Raw genomic sequence first — 21,312 nt, forward strand, 5'->3', positions numbered from 1 at the left:
TAGGGTAACCCTAACTCTAACCCTAACTCTGAAAGCATGCCGTTTGTGTTAGGGTAACCATAACTCTAACCCTAACTCTGACAGCATGCCGTTTGTGTTAGGGTAACCCTAACTCTAACCCTAACTCTGAAAGCATGCCGTTTGTGTTAGGGTAACCCTAACTCTAACCCTAACTCTGAAAGCATGCCGCTTGTGTTAGGGTAACCCTAACTCTAACCCTAACTCTGAAAGCATGGCGTTTGTGTTAGGGTAACCCTAACTCTAACCCTAACTCTGAAAGCATGGCGTTTGTGTTAGGGTAACCCTAACTCTAACCCTAACTCTGAAAGCATGCCGTTTGTGTTAGGGTAACCCTAACTCTAACCCTAACTCTGAAAGCATGCCGTTTGTGTTAGGGTAACCCTAACTCTAACCCTAACTCTGAAAGCATGCCGTTTGTGTTAGGGTAACCCTAACTCTAACCCTAACTCTGAAAGCATGCCGTTTGTGTTAGGGTAACCCTAACTCTAACCCTAACTCTGAAAGCATGCCGTTTGTGTTAGGGTAACCCTAACTCTAACCCTAACTCTGAAAGTGTGCAGTTTGTGTTAGGGTAACCCTAACTCTAACCCTAACTCTGAAAGTGTGCAGTTTGATTATAAAAAGGGAACGCCAGCCATGCCAGTGTCCTCTGCTCTGCCCCCCATCTCCATGGTCCAATCAGCAGCCTCGCTTTCGGCACAGATGCTCCCAGACACTGACCCTTGCGTGTGTCCTGCTTGCTTGGTCCCTGCCAGCAGTTTGTTTTTTATTAAAAGAGGAAGCAAGGCTTTTGTTGCAGTTGTTATTTTTATCTGGTTTATTTGCTTTTCAATGCTTTTACTGTTGTTTTTTCTTCACTTTTTGGCTTTGCTGTTGTCTTGTGTTTTTGCTGAGGGTGAATGAGCTAACCGCATGTTTTTTTTTCCTCTTTTCTTTTCTGCACTCCCACACTCCGCTCACGGTTTGGGCTCCCACTCATCCGCCATCTTTCTGTCTTTCCATTTTCTGATGTTTGTGCATTCCTTGCTTTCTCTTGCTGCCTGAAAACACCTCGTGGTGTGGGGGTTGGCATTGGCTTTGGTGTTTCCGCAATTGGATATGTGTATCTTGGCACCTGTGCTGTCCCCAACCCTCACCAACCCCCTGCTGGATGGTGCATGGCCCCCCACACACACAGCCGGTCAGGCGGTTCTTCATCCCCCCCCAGTCCCCTGACCTTTCATGGTCCCCCAACTCCAGCCCCGCACACTCCCCGGAACCCCGCCCCAATAGGACTGGAGCGGTCACACCCACCCCCAACTCCTTTCAGCCAAAGACAGGGACCCTCCAAGCCAATCCAAAGACACAGACACTCCCGGCAAAGCCCAAAGTCGCTGAGAAACCCCTCCAGTCCACCCGATCCAACCCCCTGCCCAACACAGTTGCCAACCCTTCCCCTGCCAAGCTCCAGTCTTCCCCAGCTCACCAAATGCAGAAGAACCCCCCTTCAGTGCCCAACAGCCCCCAGGTGCGCCGGCCGCCCCTGGCAGTGCCTCCCCAGCTCTCCTCCCCCTTCTCCCAGGTGGTTCCCCTTTCCCCCATCCGGCTGAGCCGCTTCCACCCGGTAGCTGGCAGTGACCACAACACCAAATCTATCCCCATCATACAGGTGACTCCCCACCCCTCCCCTAGGGGGAGCCCTCTCCCCACCCCCAAAGGAACACCGGTGCACACGCCCAAGGAAAGCCCTGCAGGCACGCCCAGCCCCACACCGCCGCCCAGCCCCTCCATCGGGGGCATGCCCTGGAGGACACGTCTTAACTCCATCAAGAACAGCTTTCTGGGGTCTCCGCGTTTCCACCGCAGGAAACTGCAAGGTATTCTGGGAAGGGGTTACTTCCTGGATAGAGTTTTTAATTATTGATAAGGAAGAGGAGGGGTAACAATTGCAAGAAACTCATTAGAAATGTTTATTAATGCACCCCACTAGATGTAGTGCCCTTGCTTCCTAAATTGACTGAATTGAATTGGAATCGACCCCAGTTCTGATTGAGGTGTTTTCATATGCTCATAAAAAAGTTGGCACTGGTGCCAGGCTAGAGGTGAATCTTAAAAAGTGAAATAAATAAAATGTTCCTCACTTAGTTTAATGGTCCCCCGTGTAATATATCTTGGCTGCACCTCAGAGATGAAGTTTTGACCTGGAGATTATTTGTCTACCTGGGGGTTTATGTACTTGAAAGAGAGACGTGCCTTTTCTTTTAGTTTTATCATATACATACATCCCTGTCAGGTAGCCTTGCTATGTATAATGTTTCCTCTATATATCTTTCTTTCTGTAAGTCTGACCAGACATGTGTCCATCTTAGAAATTGGACAAATTTTAAGATGAGAAAACTTGACTTGTGTCAGTTGATTTAGTAATACACTGGATACAGCACATTCTGAATTGAACCTTGTCTGGAGGAAGTGTTAATAGCAGTGAGTGCTTTAATCTGCCACCTTTGACCCCTGACCTCTGACCTGTGCACCTTCACTTTGCAGTTCCCACACAAGAGGAGATGTCCAGCCTCACCCCAGAGTCTTCCCCTGAGTGAGTAATCATCTTGCTTTCTCTCCATGATTGCTTTTCTACCAGTCACTCTCCAGGAATATCTTGGAAAATATAGAAAAGTAATGGAATTTGCCCAGATAGGGTCTGCTCTTTAAGGGAAGGGTCATCTCTTTAAGGACAGGGTCTGCTCTTTAAGGGAAGGGTCTGCTCTTTAAGGGAAGGGTCTGCTCTTTAAGGGAAGGGTCGGGTCTTTAAGGGAAGGGTCGGCTCTTTAAGGGAAGGGTCTGCTCTTTAAGGGAAGGGTCTGCTCTTTAAGGGAAGGGTCGGCTCTTTAAGGGAAGGGTCTGCTCTTTAAGGACAGGGTCTGCTCTTTAATAGCCGTAAGTTTATGGAATAAAGGAACTTCAGAAACCTGAACCTGCTCAAGCCTTCAAATCAGTTCCATTTTACTGCTGTAGTGCTTTTTGCAGAGGCACCGTCGTTGTCATAATTGTGTAGTCCTTTCCCCTCCCCCCTCCCTACCTGATCTCCATACCTAATCTCCATACCTAATCTCCATACCTGATCTCCATACCTAATCTCCATCCCCCCTCCATACCTGATCTCCATACCTAATCTCCATACCTGATCTCCATACCTAATCTCTATACCTGATCTCCATACCTGATCTCCATAGCTAATCTCCATAGCTAATCTCCATACCTGATCTCCATACCTAATCTTGCCATAGCTAATCTTTATAGCTAATCTCCTTGACTAATCACTATAGCTAATCTCCATAGCTAATTTCCATACCTAATTTCCATACATAATCTTCATTGGTAATGGCCATAGCTAATCTCAATATCTAATCTTTTTAGCTAATCTCCATAACTAAGCACCGTAGCTAATCTTTATAGCTAATCTCCATACCTAATTTGTCATAATTAATCTTTATAGCTAATCTCCTTGACTAATCTCCATAGCTAATTTCCATGCATAATCTTCAATGGTAATGGATTTAGCTAATCTCAATATCTAATTGCCAAAGATAATCTCCATACTTAATCTCCACAGCTAATCTCCATACCTAATCTCCATACATAATCTTCATTGGTAATGGCCATAGCTAATCTCAATATCTAATCTCCATACCTAATCTCCCTAGCTAATAAGCTTCCCTGAAATAAATGTAGGCCTTAAATATCATAGTTAAATAAGCAGTATGTGGTTGCCCACTTGCATTTTGTGTGTTCTGGCCCAGATTTACATGACAAAAGGGGAATGGGTTGCTGTTCTTTTTTATATTTGAAGGAAAAGGTGCTTTTTAAAAAAATGTTGTGTAATTGAGAAGGACCATATGGTGCAGTCAATATGTGGATCCTCTCTTGTGACCAGGGGTTCGATTCCTGGCATCTCCAGTGGCACTTCCTGTACGGTGATCCCATCTCTCGCAGTAACCCTCTCTGCTTTCTCCCATCTGCATAATGTGAAAACATGCACCAGGAAAGTGGACTGTCCACTCTCCTTTCGGCATAAAAAGAACATGGTTAAACTATTCATGTCAACCACCCATTATTATTAATAGTAAGATCCTTTTGTAGATGCTCTTATCCTGAGCGACAAACCATAGTGGAGAACATCAGTGTAACTCTTGGGAATACAATAATGCGGTAACACCCCTCTGTGTACTCTCTTGTTGAATTTACACTGGAGACCATTATTCTTGTACTTATGGTTTGTATGGAGCTGCTACTTTGCTTGTATGCTTATCTGTGTGTTGTATCTTTTTGGTGCAACAGAGGGTGTGGAGAAGGAGGTTAATCTCTGTAGCATTTGATAGTTGCTTGAAAATCAGAATGATAAACGTGTGCTTTTCTTTTCCTTTTGCGTGACAGACTTGCCAAAAAATCCTGGTTTGGTAATTTTATCAACTTGGAGAAAGAGGAACAAATCTTTGTGGTGATCAAGGACAAGCCATTGAGTTCAATCAAAGCAGATATTGTGCACGCCTTTCTCTCAGTAAGTTTACATTTGCGCCCCCTCTCCATTTCACAAGCCATTCTCCTCGTCTCGGTCTCATAATGGCTTGAAATTACTGCCAGGACCACTTGTTTATTGCAAATATAGACCACTGTTCTCATGCATGTTATCTGATTGGTAGGGTGCTGGAATTATAGCTGACATGCTGATTGGCTTTGCCCCAAGGTTGCATTTGCACGTGTGCTAATACAGCTATGATTTATGTAACAATTCAGTAAAGCACTCGTCTTCGCCCTGTCCATTTTCCTTGGGTCTACTGCATTCTTTCTAGGTCAATAGAAAAATCAACACAGAGCATGGATCATTAGCATATAGATGTGCTTCCATGAATGTGGTTTGTTGAAGAACAGTGTGGCCGGAGGTGATGTTAGCGCTAGTATTAGCTGAAGTAAACTAGCGAAACCATTTTGTGAAAAGTGGTTTTCATTGGCTGAGAAGTTTATTTGATCTTCCTTGTTAACTCGGTATCTCGGAAACAGAGATGCTTGGGTTGACAGGTTAGTCAGAATGAGGGAGATGACCCCTTAGGGGGCCGTGGTGTTGTGTGTTGAGGAGGTGTGGTGTTTTGTGTTGGGGGGGGGGGGTGTGGTGTTGTATGTTGAGGGGCCGTGGTGTTGTGTGTTGGGGTGGCATGGTGTTGTGTGTGTTTTTTTTTTTGCCGTTTTCTCCCATTTTCTCCCCAATTCAGTCGTTATACCAATTCCCCGTGTGTATCACAGTCCTGGTCGATGCGCTATCTGGGGAGGGTGTAGACTACCGCATGCCTCCTCCAATACATGTGGAGTCGCCAGATGCTTCTTTTCACCTGACAGCGAGGAATTTCACTGGGAGAGCGTAACACGCGCAGAGGTTCACGCTATCTCCCCCAGATCCCCTCCCCGCTGAACAGACCAACCAGTAGGAGTTGCTAATGCAATGATCAGGACTCATACCCTCACCGGCTGTGTTCGTAGGAACGTCTGACCAAGCCGGAAGTACCACTGCCAGGGATTGAACCGGGGTCTCTGCGGTGGTAGGCGAGTGCTTATACCTCTACACTACCCAGACGGCCTTGGTGTTGAGGAGGTGTGGTGTTGTGTGTTGAGGGGATGTGTGTGTTGAGGGGGCGTGGTGTTGTGTGTTGAGGGGGCATGGTGTTGTTTGTTGGGGGTGTTGTGTGATGTGTTGGGGGCTGTGGTGTTGTGTGTTGAGGGGTGTGGTGTTGTGTGTTGGGGGTGTGGTGTTGGGGGGTGTGGTGTTGTGTGTTGGGGGTGTGTGGTGTTGTGTGTTGGGGGTGTGGTGTTGTGTGTTGGGGGATGTGGTGTTGGGGGGGTGTGGTGTTGTGTGTTGAGGGGTGTGGTGTTGGGGGTGTGTGGTGTTGTGTGTTGAGGGGTGTGGTGTTGGGGGGGTGTGGTGTTGTGGGTTGGGGGTGTGGTGTTGGGGGGGTGTGGTGTTGTGTGTTGAGGGGTGTGGTGTTGTGTGTTGGGGGGTGGTGTTGTGTGTTGGGGGCTGTGGTGTTGTGTGTTGGGGTGTGGTGTTGTGTGTTGAGGGGTGGTGGTGTTGTGTGTTGGGGGTGTGGTGTTGGGGGGGCGTGGTGTTGTGTGTTGGGGGTGTGGTGTTGGGGGGGTGTGGTGTTGTGTGTTGAGGGGGTGTGGTGTTGTGTGTTGGGGGTGTGGTGTTGTGTGTTGGAGGGTGTGGTGTTGGGGGGGTGTGGCTGAGCCATGCTACTGGAATCTGATTCAGAAGACTGGATAAGTGGCTCTCTGTCTGCAGGACTGATCAGTTTCAGCTTTTATCAGTACCAGGAAGTGAGTGATTAACAACATGATGTAATTTCCCTAGAGACCCAAAATGCCAAACAGTGGATTCAGAACACCTGAAGTTCATCTGAAGACTTCTGCGTGATGTGTCCATGCTTAAATGCTAAGCTGTGTTTTTGAGGTTTTAAATGTTTCAAGCCTTCAATATTGAATGACCTATCGATTTAGGCATGGAACAGAAGTTCATTCATTAGCGTAAAGTCTCTGTGTCTCGGGCACTCCCATTGTGACGGAGGAACGCTGTTCTCTTGAAGTATGCCTTCTCAGTGTTGTCAGGAGACTGTGGTGTCCCCACTCCCTCCCATCGCTTCTCAATTTATAAAAGTTAATTTGAAGATTGGGCAAAGGAAACAAGTTCATCCTTTGTGTGCCGTTTGCTTCAGGGCTTCCGAATTTTGGAATGACCTTACGTGGATCCTGCTGGAAGCAAAAACTGTTTTTGGTTTTTAATAAAGTTTCAAGCCTTGCCTTTTTAGCCTCTCATTGAACATCTACTTTTTAGTCAAATCCCTCCTTCAGTTATGGTATTTGGAATATTATATGGGCTTAAAACTACTGTACAATAGTCACCAGGCAAACTGAATTGCTTTTTGTAAATGGCTTTGTATAAACCAGCTTGATGGATTCATTAATTGACCGACTGATTTATTGATTGCTTGTTTGGTTGGTTGGGTAGTTGGTTGATGTTTTGATCGGTTGATTCTCGCTGTGTTTACCTGTGTGCTCCCACACAATCACTCAGTGTGAGCTGATGTTGGGAAACACAGACGTTTCCACTATCCCATATTGATAGAGAGGGAGGACATTCGCCCAAAAATACGGCTAGGTGCTGACTGATGGAGAGAGTCGTAAAAATAGAAGAATAGTCTCTTACACACACTCACACTCACACTTGCACACTCACTCACACACTCACTCACACACACAGACACTTACACACACACACACACACACACACACACACTCGCACACTCACTCACACACACAGACACTTACACACACACACACACACACACTCTCACACTCACACACACACACACACACACACACACTCGCACACTCACTCACACACACAGACACTTACACACACACGCGCACTCTCACACTCACACACTCACACACATACACACTTACACACACAGACACTTACTCACACACACACACGCACTCACACACTCCACCACACACACAGACACTCACTCACACACACACACGCACTCACACACTCACACACTCACTCACACACACACACGCACTCACACACACACAATCACACACTCACTCTCACACACACACACACTCACACACTCACTCACTCACACACACAGACACTCACTCACACATGCACACACTTACTCTCACACTCACACACTCACTCACACTCGCACACTCACTCACACACTCACACACACACTCACACACTCATACTCGCACACTCACTCATTCACACACACACACACACACACTCACTCACTCACTCACACACACACTCGCTCACACACTCACACACTCACTCAGACACTCACACTGACACACACACACTCACTCACTCACACTGACACACTCACACACACTCACACACACACACTCACTCACTTACACACTCGCTCACATTAAGCAAGCTGAAGATTCTCCACAAGGGGGAGCTATTAACACTCAAGTGGTTGAATGGTGCTTTGCATCAGTGACACTGTGTGTCCTTGTTTTTGTAATAAATTACTTGGGAGCATAGTAGAGTGTGTCAATTCCCCCCACTGTCCCATATAACATCTCTCTGTCATTTGCAGGAGCAACACAAATCCAGCTAACACAAAACAATCTCACAATGATCCTGTGAGGTAGTGGAAAAGTTATAACATTGACAAAACGGTCTAGCAACATGATGAGAACATTTTATGTTAGGTGCAAACATTCATTTCCACTCATCAATGCAAAGCCTTTGTATTCTGAGTGTTCAGTTATGGTGTTGAATATGGGTGTACACATTTGGTGAGGTGACTCTCCCCCCCTCCCGGTGACCCCCCTCCCTCACAGATCCCCAGCCTCAGCCACAGTGTGATCTCACAGACCAGTTTCCGGGCGGAGTACAAGTCCACTGCTGGGCCCACGGTGTTCCAGAAACCCGTCAAATTCCAGGTGGACATCACCTACACCGAGAGCACCGCCGCCCAGAAGGAGAACGGAATCTACTCTGTCACCTTCACGCTGCTTTCAGGTAGCCACGGCAACCGGGGAACCTATACACCCCCTCCCCCCAATCACCCCCTCTCCAGCCTCCCAGACTCAGCCAATCACATCAATAGAGGGATTGAATAAAAGGCAGTGAGTGAGAAAGATGAGAAAAGGAGAAAGGATATCCAGTTCCCTGGCGTTCTGCCCCCTCCCTGTCTTTATGAAGGCCTTCACTGCAGGGGCACATTGGAGAGCATCAGGGGTAGAGGGGCACTTTTCTGTGGTAATCACAGGGAATTTTAAACCTGCTGGGTTTCAAATGTCAATATAGAACACACTATACTGCAGGCATCTGTTCCGAACCTCTCAATATAGAACACACTATACTGCAGGCATCTGTTCCGAACCTCTCAATATAGAACAGACACTATACTGCAGGCATCTGTACCAAACCTATCTCTCTTTCTCTCTCTCTTTCTGTCTCTCTCCTTTTCTCTCTGTCTTTCTCTATCTCGCATTCTGTCTCTCTTTACCTTTCTCTGTCTGTCTCTTTCTCTCTCTCTCCCTCCCCCTTTTCTCTATCATAATGGACAGTAGGCTGTCAGAGAGGTAATTTTCAGTTCAGATATTCTAGTAGCTGTTGCTGTTTCATAAAGGTCCAATTATGGTTTATGAGGCCATTAAAGTAGGAAAAAACTCTATGTTTCTGTTTAGCCCAATGCTTTCCTCTGTACCCGTTTATCATATACACCAGTGCCTTTTAATGGGATGTGTTTTAGTTTATCATATACACCAGTGCCTTTTATTGGCATGTTTTAGTTTATCATATACACCAGTGCCTTTTATTGGCATGTGTTTTAGTTTATCATATACACCAGTGCCTTTTATTGGGATGTGTTTTAGTTTATCATATACACCAGTGCCTTTTATTGGCATGTGTTTTAGTCTACGTTAAACAGTCTTTCACTTTGGGAATTATCTGTGATCCAAACTAATTGTGTCATTGCAATTTTCCATTTTACAGTTTAACGGTCATCCTGCATAGTTCAAACTATATTAAATGCAAATTTAATGCATTCAGCTTTTAAAACGTTGAGTAAGTCAAATGTCAGTTTGAAATATTTTATCATTGCATTGGAACTGATTTTATTAAAGGTCATATAGTGCAATACGTCACCTACAGGCATTGCTGCCAAGATTAGTTTAAACGCGCAAATCCAAAACAATGTTTGCATTATAGTGTTCTTACGCTGGTGAATCCTTAAGTTGCATCCCCACTGGTCATTTAATTGCGCCCCTGCTGGATCTTCCTGTAATTGCATCCCTACTGATCTGTCCTTCAGCTGTGCCTGCCCATACTGGCGCACTCTTTATTTGTGAACCCTTCTGTGTGCTCTTAAATGGGGTCCTCGTCCGTGCCTGCTTTAATCTGGCCTGATGTTTGGCTGTGACAGGCCCCAGCCGGCGCTTTAAGAGGGTGGTGGAGACGATTCAGGCACAGTTGTTAAGCACACATGAGCAGCCAGGTGTCCAGCAGCTTTCCGGTGAGTAAACCCCAGCACCTGCAGTGTTCTGCTTCCTGACACGCCATCCTCTGCATGCATGCGCCACACCCATGGCACCAAGCTCTGCTCCACACCGCACCACCGGCCTCCCGCAGAGAGGGGGCGCTCTCTTGCCCGGGCCTACCCTCGCCTCCCACTCTCTCCCCCATGCATCACGGGTGACAGCATCATCTCGCCTACCTCAGGCCTACCAGTGTGTGATAATGAGATCTTTGAAGAGAAAGCATGTCACTGCGGTTACATGTGTGTGTGTTTGTGTGTACACATGTATGCGCATGTGTGTGTGTGTACACACGTGCTTGTGTAAACGGACCGGCAGTTCCAATGAGACTTCTTAAGACAAGCCTTCCAGTCAGCCAGCACTCACCAGCCCTGCTCTGCCATGCTTAGAAACAAACCCACAAAAAGAGCCGGAAGTCATCAGCCTCCAATCAGCACCCTCTCCAAGAAAATGCAAGAAAATCTGTTCAATGCCACAGCCTTGTATTTTCAGTCGTACTGTAGATATTTAGAGTTTGAGTGAAATCTGTGTCTCTTGCTCTGACTGCCCTGTGACAGTCTACAGCCAGTCTCTAACTTTCCAAAAAACACTTCCATAGTAGCTTAAACCCCCCAGCTGGCCTAGGCTTCTCAGTCAAATTCCCTCTGGCCTTGAGCAATTGCCACGTGTGGAGTTACGGCTGCTGTAAGCAAGACTGACAGGGAAGAAAAGAAGACAGGAAAAAGAGAGGTCCCCTGTGTTGGTATAGCTCTTTGTGTTCTGTTCTCCTGGTGAACATCCTGATAACAGCACCCCCTGCTGACTATATGTGTCATTACAGCAGCTTAAACTTGCAGGGTTCCAGTATTTAATTGATTAACTTTAAACTCAATAATCTTCTGGTGAAACACAGTTTGTGGAACCAACTGCTGGGGGCAGTGTTAGTAAGCTGTGCTGCAAAAAATGCATCCTTGTTCATCTTTTTGAGTGCCAGTGTAATTTTTTTTATTATTTCACCTTGAATTGATACTGGGCATTTGGAGGGCATGACAAGGAAAAACAGAACGCTGGCAAATAATTATTTGAGATTTTTTATTCACCATTAACATTCCTACAGATTACTGGGAGTTTTTAAAAAGAAATGCATTTTTTTTTAATATATATATTTTTGGGGCTTTTTTAGCTTTATTAGACAGGATAGTGTAGAGAGACAGGATGAACTGAGAGAGAGGGAGAGACATGCGACAAAGGTCGGCGGTCGGACTCGAACTGCTGACGTCGCGGCTCGCAATGAGCCTGTGGAAAGCACTCTATAGGCTACGCCACTGGAGGCCCCAAGAAATGCATATTTTCATAAATCTTCAGAACAAAAATAATTGTTACATGTGATTGTATGCATTGGTAAGTAAAAATTTTTCTGGGGAATCATAGTGATCTGCAGGAATGTTTCTCAGATTTTACTGGAATCCTAAGTGTTTCAGGTACATATTTGAGCACAGGTTGGTAACTGACTGTTATCAGGATGATCCAAGCGCCAGGCAGGCTCCCTTTCATATCGATGTGGGTAAGGGTTAGGTTAAATGTGTCAGATCCTCCTCTCATTACGCTTTGTGGAGCCTCTCCACCTCCCTATCTTTTGCTCTCTTTTGTCACACACACAAACATACACATTCTCAAGCACACACACGTGCGTACACACAGACACACACATACTCAAGCACGCACACATGCGCACGCACACACACACACACACATTCAAGCATGCACATGCACGCGCGCGCACACACACACACACACATACTCAAGCACGCACACATGTGCACGCGCACACACACGCACGCACACATACACGCACACATGCGCATGCACACACACACACACACACACATTCAAACATGCACGCGCGCACACACACACACACACGTACTCAAGCACACACACATGCGCATGCACATGCACGCACACATACTCAAGCATGCACACACACACGCACACATGCGCATGCACACACACACACACATCAAGCATACACATGCACGCGCACACACATGCACCCACACATACTCAAGCATGTACACGCACGCGCACACACACATACTCAAGCACGCACACGCACACACACGCACACACACATACTCAAGCACGCACGCACGCGCACACACACATACTTAAGCATGTACATGTACACACACAGGCAAACGCACATACCCATGTACACGCACACACACGCATGTACACGCACACCCTCGCACACACACGCATGTACACGCACACCCTCGCACACACATTCTCAAGCACACGCACGCACACACGCGCATGCACACACACAGACGCATGCGCTGCACACACAAGCATGCATGCACACACACACACATTTACACACTCACGCAAACACGCACACTCACACACACAACCATGCACACACAATCATGCTTGCACCCACAAATATACACTCACACACACAAACACGCGCGTGTGCACACAAAAACACACACACACACACACACACACACACACACACACAGATGCACACAGGCATATTCACACAAATACACACACTACATGGTCAAAAGTATGTGGACAGCTGACTTTTCAACATCTCATCCAAAATTATGGCCATTAATATGGTGTTAGTCCACCCTTTGCTGCCATACCAACCTCCACTCTTCTGGGAAGGCTTTATACTAGGTTTTGGAGCATTGCTGCAGGGATTTGCTTCCATTCAGCCTGAAGAGCATTAGTGAGGTCGAGCACTGGTTGGGCTTTGCGATTAGGCCTGGCTTTCCAATTGATCCCAAAGGTATTGGATGGGGTTGAGGTCAGTGCTCTGTGTTGGCCAGTCAAGTTCTTCCACACCATTTTTGACAAAATTATTTCTATATGGACCTCCCTGTGTGTCCGGCGGCATTGTCATGCTAAAACAGGAAAGGACCTTCCCCAAACTGTTGGGGAAGCACAAAATTGTCTAGAATGTGATTGTATGCTGTAGCATTAAAATTAGCTTTCAATGGAACTAAGGGACCTAGCCAAAACCATGAAAAACAGCCCCAGACCACATACTTTTGGACACACGCGCGCACACACACACACACACACATATGCATGCATGTACGCACGCACGTCGTGCACACGAACATGCTCATACATGCACACACACACACACGTATGCATGCATGTACGCACGCACGTCGTGCACACGAACATGCTCACGCATGCATGCACACGCACGCACACACACACACACACACACACATATACCACATCACACCATCCTGCTTTTCATCCTACTGCTGCCATCCTGTTTTCTGGTGTGGGCGTGACTCTGCCCTTGGAGATGAATGGCAGCTGCATCCTTCTGCAGAGTGTGACTGCAGTCAAGCAAGTGCATGCCAACATGATTCTGATTCTCCTGGGTACATGATTAAGAGTGTATGAGAGATTCAGCGCTGTTAAATCACTGTTATCATTTTTAGGAGGATAGTGGCTGTAGTGCGGTACAGTATTTCTGAAATTGTCAACAGCCCGTCAGAGAGCTAGGATTTAGGGTCCAAGGACCATCCAGCAAAGGTGTGTGTGTGTGTGTGTGTGTGTGTGCGCACGCACTGGGCTGTGTTTGTGTGTGGGAAGGTGGGGTGTGTGTGTGTGTATTTTAGTGTAAAACATTTGTGTTGTATACATGGATGTGTATGTGTGAATGTGTGCTTTGGTGTGTATGTTTTCAATATGTGTTCACATTTGTCTGTTTCGGTGTTCTGGATTTTTTGAATATGTGAGTTATGCAAGTACGGTAAAGACTGGATGTTCTTAATTTCCCCAGCAGGACATGTATAATGACCTTGGTACACTGGGATATCGTGCCTCTGTATTTAATTTAGCATAGCATAACATAGCATAACATAACATAGCATAGCATAGCATATGTTACGTTCAGCCCCTGGCCAGTCGCAACATAAACAAGATCACACAAGATATTCGCAATTCAAAAATATTTTTAATTAAAGAACGCTACAAAAGAAAATAAATGCGCAGTGTAGCCAGACTGCAGGTTCTCCTCTGAATGGAGAGAGAGAGAGCATCAGCCAGAAGGCCCCTTAAGTAGGACCCCTTCCAGGTGACACCAATTTCCTATTAGGAAGACAATCAAAACAAATGTTGCAACATCACAAGCAGCTAGGGCACAAGGTCAGGGAACCATAACAGCATAGCATAGCATAACATCATAACATTACGACAGGAACAGGCCATTCAGCCCAACAGTGCTGACCGTTTTCCTGACTAAATTGTACCTTGTGCTCTGATTACCTATAGTAATCAGTACCTAGTAATCAGACTAGATAGTATCTAACACCATATCAAGCCTGGCCTTGAAAACCCAGTTTCTGCCTCTACTATGTGAACTGGCAGGCTGTTCCACACATTGACCACTCTCTGCGTGAAAACATTCTTCCTAATGTCTGTATGGAATTTACCTTTTGAAATTTCCATTTATGTCCCGTTGTTCTACTAACAGAACTCAGAAGAAACTCTTGTAGCTCTCTTTGTCGATCTCCTTTGTGAAATTAAAAGTCTTAATCAAGTCTCCCCTAAGTCTCCTTTTACTAAGCTTGAAAAGATTAAGCATAAGACTTTCCTCATAGCTTTTATTTTTCATACCAGGAATAAATTTGTTTGCTGTTCTTTGAACATTTTCCTCTAGATCTTTCTTGTAGTACGGTCCTCGGGATAGCACACAATACTCCAAGGATGGTTTAACAAATGTCGATAAGATAAGAATAACTTCCTTGGATATCTACTCAACACTTTTGGCTATGCATCCAAGCATCCAGTAGCTTGTCATGCCTCCTAGTATGACTTAGCATAGGTTAGGTCAGAGTAATGTTTACTGTGTGAACTGGACTTAATATGTTCATGGCTATGAATAACTGTTACAAAATTAGTATTGTACCTTAATGGACCTGTGTTTTGTAGTTGTTCCAATGACCTCCGGTATACACTTATTGTGCGTCACTTTTGATTAAAGCGTCTGCTAAATAAATGTCATTTAATGTAATCCTGTTGTATGTAATACTGCTCAGTGCCTAGTATCTGAAAGGCTTTGATCATCCATTACCCCCAAATTTTTTTCAAATTGAGCACATTCCAGTTTTGTTCCTCTCATAAAGCTGTCCTGTTTTATGTTTTTATTTCCCACATGCAGAACTTTATATTTGGCTATATTGAATTTCATTTGCCAGGTTTCCGTCAATTTCTGGATTTTTAAAAAATCTTCTCGGATTGCTTTATTAGATTCTAAACTATTAGCTGGGACCCCCAGTTTTGTATCATCTACAAAATTTGGCTAATGAACTTTCTATGTCCCTGTCAATGTCATTTATATAAATGAGGAAGAACATTAGTCCCAGCACTGATCCTTGTGGGACTCCGCTTCCCACAGTTCCCTGCTCAGATAATATCCCTCCTACTACTTACTACTCTTCGTGTTCTACCCTGTATCCAGTTCTGAATCCAGTCTGAATACGTCCTCTAATTCCTATTGTCTTCATTTTGCAAACAAGTCTCTCGTGCAGTGCCTTATAAAATGCCTTTTGTAAAAATCAGAGTAGATAATATCATATGCCTTGCTATAATCAAAACACTTTGTAGCTTCTTCAAAGAATATCAAGAGGTTTGTCAGGCATGACCTTCCCTTGAAAAAACCATGCTGGCTCATTTGTTATTTTCAAGAAACACTGTAATTTCCTGGATTTGTATGGTCCCCCTTCGTATTATATTGGTATTATATTACCTTGTTTCCAGTCCTCAGGTATTTCTCCAGTTTTTAAAGACGGTCTAAAAACACCTGCCAGTGGTTTAAAGATGATCACACCTAACTATTTGAGTATTCTTGAGAATATGCCATCAGGGCCTGCTGTCTTATTTGTCTTTAGTTTATGTAATTTATCCAGTACTTCTTCATCCTCTATCTCAACATCTGCTAAGACATTCTGAGTACTGCATATGCCTTCTAGTCTATTAGTAACCCCTTTTCTAGTAATACTCTCAACAAAATAACTATTTAAGGCATCAGCGATATCTTTATTCTTATAAAGCTCCTCGTTGTCCTGTTGCATCTGATATCCTCCTTCACTTTTATTTTCCTATTACAGTATTGAAAGCACTCTTCACAAGCAGAGCATTTGCCATTGGTTGTACCATATATATGATTTGGCAACTTATTTTTTTCAAGTGCGAACACACCCTTAACTAGTGGGGCTCTATGTCAAAGAGCAATTTGATGTCATTCTTTGTAAGTTTTGTATCCTAATTCAGATAACATGTTTATGTTGAATATGGAGTTTAATATCAGCGTAAGCGTCCAAGGCTGGCTCTGGTCCACTAGCTAGAGAAACAGCCTATAAAGCTGGGAGAGTCAACAGCAACAGTCCCAGATATAAAAGTTATTGCTTTAAGTATCTTTTCTTACATTTCTTTTCATCAGTAAGCAACTACAAATAATTTCTTGGCAATTATTTCTGCTAGGACCTTCATTGAATGAGGAGAGCCAAGATCTGTGTGTGTGTGTGTGTGTGTGTGTGTGTGTGTGTGCGTGCGTGCGTGTGTGTGTGTATGTCTGTGTGCGCACGTGCGTGCGTGCATGTAGGTGTGTTTGTGTGTGCGTGTGTGTGTGTGCCTGCATATGTATATGCATATATGCATGCAGATGTGTGTGTGCATGTGTGAGCATGTTTGTATGCACGTGTGCATGCATGTGTGTGTATATGTAGGTGTGTGTAGGTGTGTTTGTGTGTGTGTGTGTGTGTGTGTGCGTGCATGTGTGCATGCATATGTGTGAGAATGTGTGAGAATGTGTGTCTGCGCGTGCGCGCTGTCAGTGTGTGAGAATGTGTGTCTGCGCGTTTGTGCTGTCAGTGTGTGAGAATATGTGTCTCGCGTGTGTTGCATGTGTGAGATGTGTGTCTGCGCGTGTGTGCTGTCAGTGTGTGAGAATGTGTGTCTGCGCGTGTGTGCGTCAGTGTGAGAATGTGTGTCTGCTGCGCTGTCAGTGTGTGAGAATGTGTGTCTGCGCGTTTGTGCTGTCAGTGTGAGAAATGTGTCTGCGGTGTGTGTCAGTGTGTGAGAATGTGTGTCTGCGCGTGTGTGCTGTCAGTGTGTGAGAAGTGGTCTGGGTGCGTCAGTGTGTGAGAATGTGTGTCGGCGTGCGCGCTGTCAGTGTGTGAGAATGTGTGTCTGCGCGTGTGTGCTGTCAGTGTGTGAGAATGTGTGTCTGCGCGTGTGTGCTGTCAGTGTGTGAGAATGTGTGTCTACACATGCGTGCTGTCAGTGTGTGAGAATGTGTGTCTGCGCGTGCGCGCTGTCAGTGTGTGAGAATGTGTGTCTGCGCGTGCGTGTTGTCAGTGTGTGAGAATGTGTGTCTGCGCGTGCGCGCTGTCAGTGTGTGAGAATGTGTGTCTGCGCGTGTGTGCTGTCAGTGTGTGAGAATGTGTGTCTGCGCGTGTGCGCTGTCAGTGTGTGAGAATGTGTGTCTGCGCGTGTGCGCTGTCAGTGTGTGAGAATGTGTGTCTGCACGTGTGCGCTGTCAGTGCGTGAGTATCTGTACACTGTGACTATGTTTGTCTATCCACGTGACTACATGCAGGTGCATATTTGCTGCTCTGTCTCCCCCTGCTGGCTGTAAGGGATAGGAGCATTGAGACTGGAGCTGAGTAAAAGCTGACAGGGTCCATCTTCAGGCTTCTTGTGTGATCTTGTTGGCCTCCCATTTATCCCAGCCAGACAAAAACTGAGACCCCAAAGCCACACAAATACTCTCCACAGCCAAGAGCTCGACCAAAGGTGTATTAATCACACGTGGTGCTCCCACCTTGTGTGAAACTATCCCAGCTCATGCTTATCTCTGCCATTCCAGTCATATCCTGGGATGTTGCAGGGTTTGTTTTTTTATAGTATAATCTGGTATTAGACAGTCAAGTGTATTTTCTGGTTCTGGTTGTGTTTTGGCTATTCAAACAACAACAAAAAGCTTAAAACAGGTCCATATGAGAATATTTAGTTGAAAGCCGAAATACTGGACACACATTACATTCACACACATATACAGTTGCAGACGCATTTACAACATAAAAAACAGCTGTCTGATGTGGTCCATATAGTGGCTCTGAGTCTCTCTTTTACTCCCTCACTCCATCTCTCTTTCTCACCACTTCTCCCGTGAATTCCATTGTTCATTTGTTTGTTCTCTCTCTCTCTCTCTCTCTCTTTCTTCTTTTCTTCCCATTTGTGTACCTAGGCAGCCCGTTGAGTAACTTCTTTGACGTAATTAAACAACTTTTTTCAGACGAGAAGCATGGACAGGTGCCTCGCCCACCCGGCACGCCCAACAAACATACCTCCACTGGCCAGAGGCACGACCACGAGCCCAATGACTCAAAGTGACTAACCCCACTATGGGCCCAATGACTCAAAGTGACTAACCCCACTATGGGCCCAATGACTCAGTGCCCCACAGGCAGAGACTAACCCCACTATGGGCCCAGTGACTTAGTGCCCCACAGGCAGAGACTAACCCCACTATGGGCCCAATGACTCAGTGTCCCACAGGCAGAGACTAACCCCACTATGGGCCCAATGACTCAAAGTGACTAACCCCACTATGGGCCCAATGACCCATTGCCCCACAGGCAGAGACTAACCCCACTATGGGCCCAGTAATTCAGTGTCCCACAGGAAGAGACTAACCCCCCACCACAGGTATAAACTAACCCCCACCACGGGCAGAGACTAACCCCCACCACAGGCCCAGTGACTGAAAGAACCCCACAAGCAGAGACTAACCCCACTATGTACCTAATGACTCTGTGCCCCACAGGCAGAGACTAACCCCCCACCACTGGCCAAGTGACTCAGTGCCCCACAGGCAGAGACTAACCCCCACCACAGGGCCAATGACTCAAAGTCCCCCCAGGCAGAGGCTAACCCCGCTATGGGCCCAATAAATCAAAGGGCGCCCCAGGCAGAGACTAACCCCCTTATGGGCCCAATAAATCAAAGGGCCCCCCAGGCAGAGACTAACCCCGTTATGGGCCAAATAAATCAAAGGGCCCCAGAGGCAGAGACTAACCCCCACCACAGGCATTAAGCTGCTGCCATCTATTGGGACACAGGATCAACTTTAAAAGCAAGCAAACAAACAAACAAACATTGCACTATATCAGAGTAATCAAATCAGTCCACCTATCAATAGAAAAATCCCAGCAGAAGTGTAGAAATCTACGTGTGCACCGCAACACTGGTACTGTAAATAATGCCACTTCTTTGGGAATATATATATATATTTTTAAAATTGAATGACTTTGTATAAATTAACAATAAATGCTATGAGTATAACACACAAGTATGCAGGTCTCCTCTGTGCCCCGCACCTCCCTCCCCCCCACATCCCCTGCTCCCAAACAAAACAAACAAAATGAAACAAATCAAAAGACATTGCTTTGGCATTTTCTGTGAAGATTTCTGTCTCCTCTCACCCTTCTGATGGCTTGTTTCTACTACCAGGCATTATCCAGAAAACTTATTAAGCCCCGCCTCCTGCTCCTTGTCCCCACCCACGCACTGCAAGATGGACATTTGTTGATGGAGGGCACTTTTCGAGGCAGGTGGGTTGCCAAGGAAACTGACACCAGGATGTCATCCAGGATGCATAGCCCCTAATCCCAACGCCTCCAAGAGTATTACCTGAGCAAGAGCTCTGCCCCTACACACAGCCCTGCCCCCCACCTGCTCCCTGTTCCCCCTGCCTTCATCTGCTGCAGCGGCCACCTGGAGGAACTGAAGAAAAGCCTTAAAATGACATCATGCCAGTGTCCATCAGGTGTGCAACACACACACACACACATACACACATGCACACACACACACACACACACACACACACATGCATACATACACACACACATGCACACACACACACACATATACACACACACACACATACGCACACGCACACACATACACACACACACACACACGCATACATACACATACACACACACACACACACATACACACACACACACAGTCACATATACGCATTCACACATACACCCACATGCACACATACACACACACACATATACACACACACACGTTCACATATAGGCACACAAAAATTCTTTATTTAGGTCCACATTTATAAAATACATAAGGGCCCAAATATATTTCAGATGCTGTCTGATGTCCTTCACTTGAGTAGCAGAAAGCATACCAGTAGGGATAAAGCAAACAAAAAGCAGGTTGGACATTTGTATCTCAATTGCACTGACAGGAAACATTATGAGTACAAGAGACGACATCTCCTCCATATACCGTGACTGCCTATAATGGAGGAAACTGAGCAATATTTAGCTAGTCGCTTTGCTCTCCATTTGCCAGCCTCATTATCCTAAGATTTCTGACCACTAGCCTGTGGACATGGCCAAGGCTTCCAAATATAAGAACTAGGAGTTGACACTTATACCCTTGTTCTGTTATGGCTTGTAGTAATGGCTGGTATTTTAACTGTTTAGTAAGATGCTTCTTCTAGACTTGCATAGGCACAGCCTACTTCTAGTAGGAATACCTCTCTGTGGTCCTCATCAGTCACAGTAAGATCAGGTTTGTTTGCACTTACATTTGAGGTTATTATTGCATTGAAACATTTGTGGTTTTACAGTGGAGTTTATATGTAACACAGCAGTTGGATGGAGAATGGATGATACATTTTTAGATATAATATTAACAATTCGATCATGTCTGGCTATGAACAGCCCTTTATAGAAGACACAACCGTTTAGTATATGTGACATTGATTCAACAACCTGTTGATGTCCATGATATAAATAGTAAGGGTCGTGGCTATTAGGATACCAAATGGATAAATTGAGTTTGATTGGTAACACTTGGAGGCGTGCTTTTACAGTGACGATGAGGGTTCCATCATCAATCGCTGCATTTTTAAAAATTGTGTGCAACAGTATGATCCGCTGAAGGAAGGCAAGCGAGCTTCCCTTGTAGCCGGAGTCCCATCCAGTGCTGCTGCCGCTGCTGCTGATTAAGCGCTAGCAAATGAGCTTGCGCGCCATTGATGGGGAGTGCGCTTGTAATTCCATCGCGTCTCACTGTAGCGCTCATGGAGATTGTCGGATCGGTAAACATAGTACTAGAGATGTTCACGGTCTCAGAGTC

The 21,312-nt window shown here is 45.7% G+C and overlaps 1 protein-coding gene and 1 long non-coding RNA gene across 8 annotated transcripts in view; both read left to right on the forward strand.

Annotated features, from left to right (window-relative positions):
* Positions 1–20,166, forward strand: part of LOC135241902 (serine/threonine-protein kinase BRSK2) — a 170,142-nt gene extending 149,976 nt beyond the window's left edge. For 3 of the 7 annotated variants that reach the window (XM_064312673.1, XM_064312676.1, XM_064312675.1), the window contains 6 exons: positions 1,199–1,877; positions 2,545–2,593; positions 4,432–4,555; positions 8,410–8,590; positions 10,002–10,091; positions 18,380–19,638. In XM_064312673.1, the coding sequence (XP_064168743.1) occupies positions 1,199–1,877; positions 2,545–2,593; positions 4,432–4,555; positions 8,410–8,590; positions 10,002–10,091; positions 18,380–18,525 (1,269 nt within the window). In that variant the 3' untranslated portion in view covers positions 18,526–19,638. The other 4 variants (XM_064312674.1, XM_064312679.1, XM_064312677.1 and 1 more) reach the window with 4 other exon arrangements.
* On the forward strand, positions 10,098–16,224 carry LOC135241912 (uncharacterized). The gene is made up of 2 exons (XR_010326161.1): positions 10,098–14,012; positions 14,293–16,224. It is a non-coding gene; the product is annotated as an uncharacterized LOC135241912 (long non-coding RNA).
* Positions 20,167–21,312: the final 1,146 nt, after the last annotated feature.

Source organism: Anguilla rostrata, chromosome 16, assembly GCF_018555375.3.
Source record: "Anguilla rostrata isolate EN2019 chromosome 16, ASM1855537v3, whole genome shotgun sequence".
Taxonomy (NCBI): domain Eukaryota; kingdom Metazoa; phylum Chordata; class Actinopteri; order Anguilliformes; family Anguillidae; genus Anguilla; species Anguilla rostrata.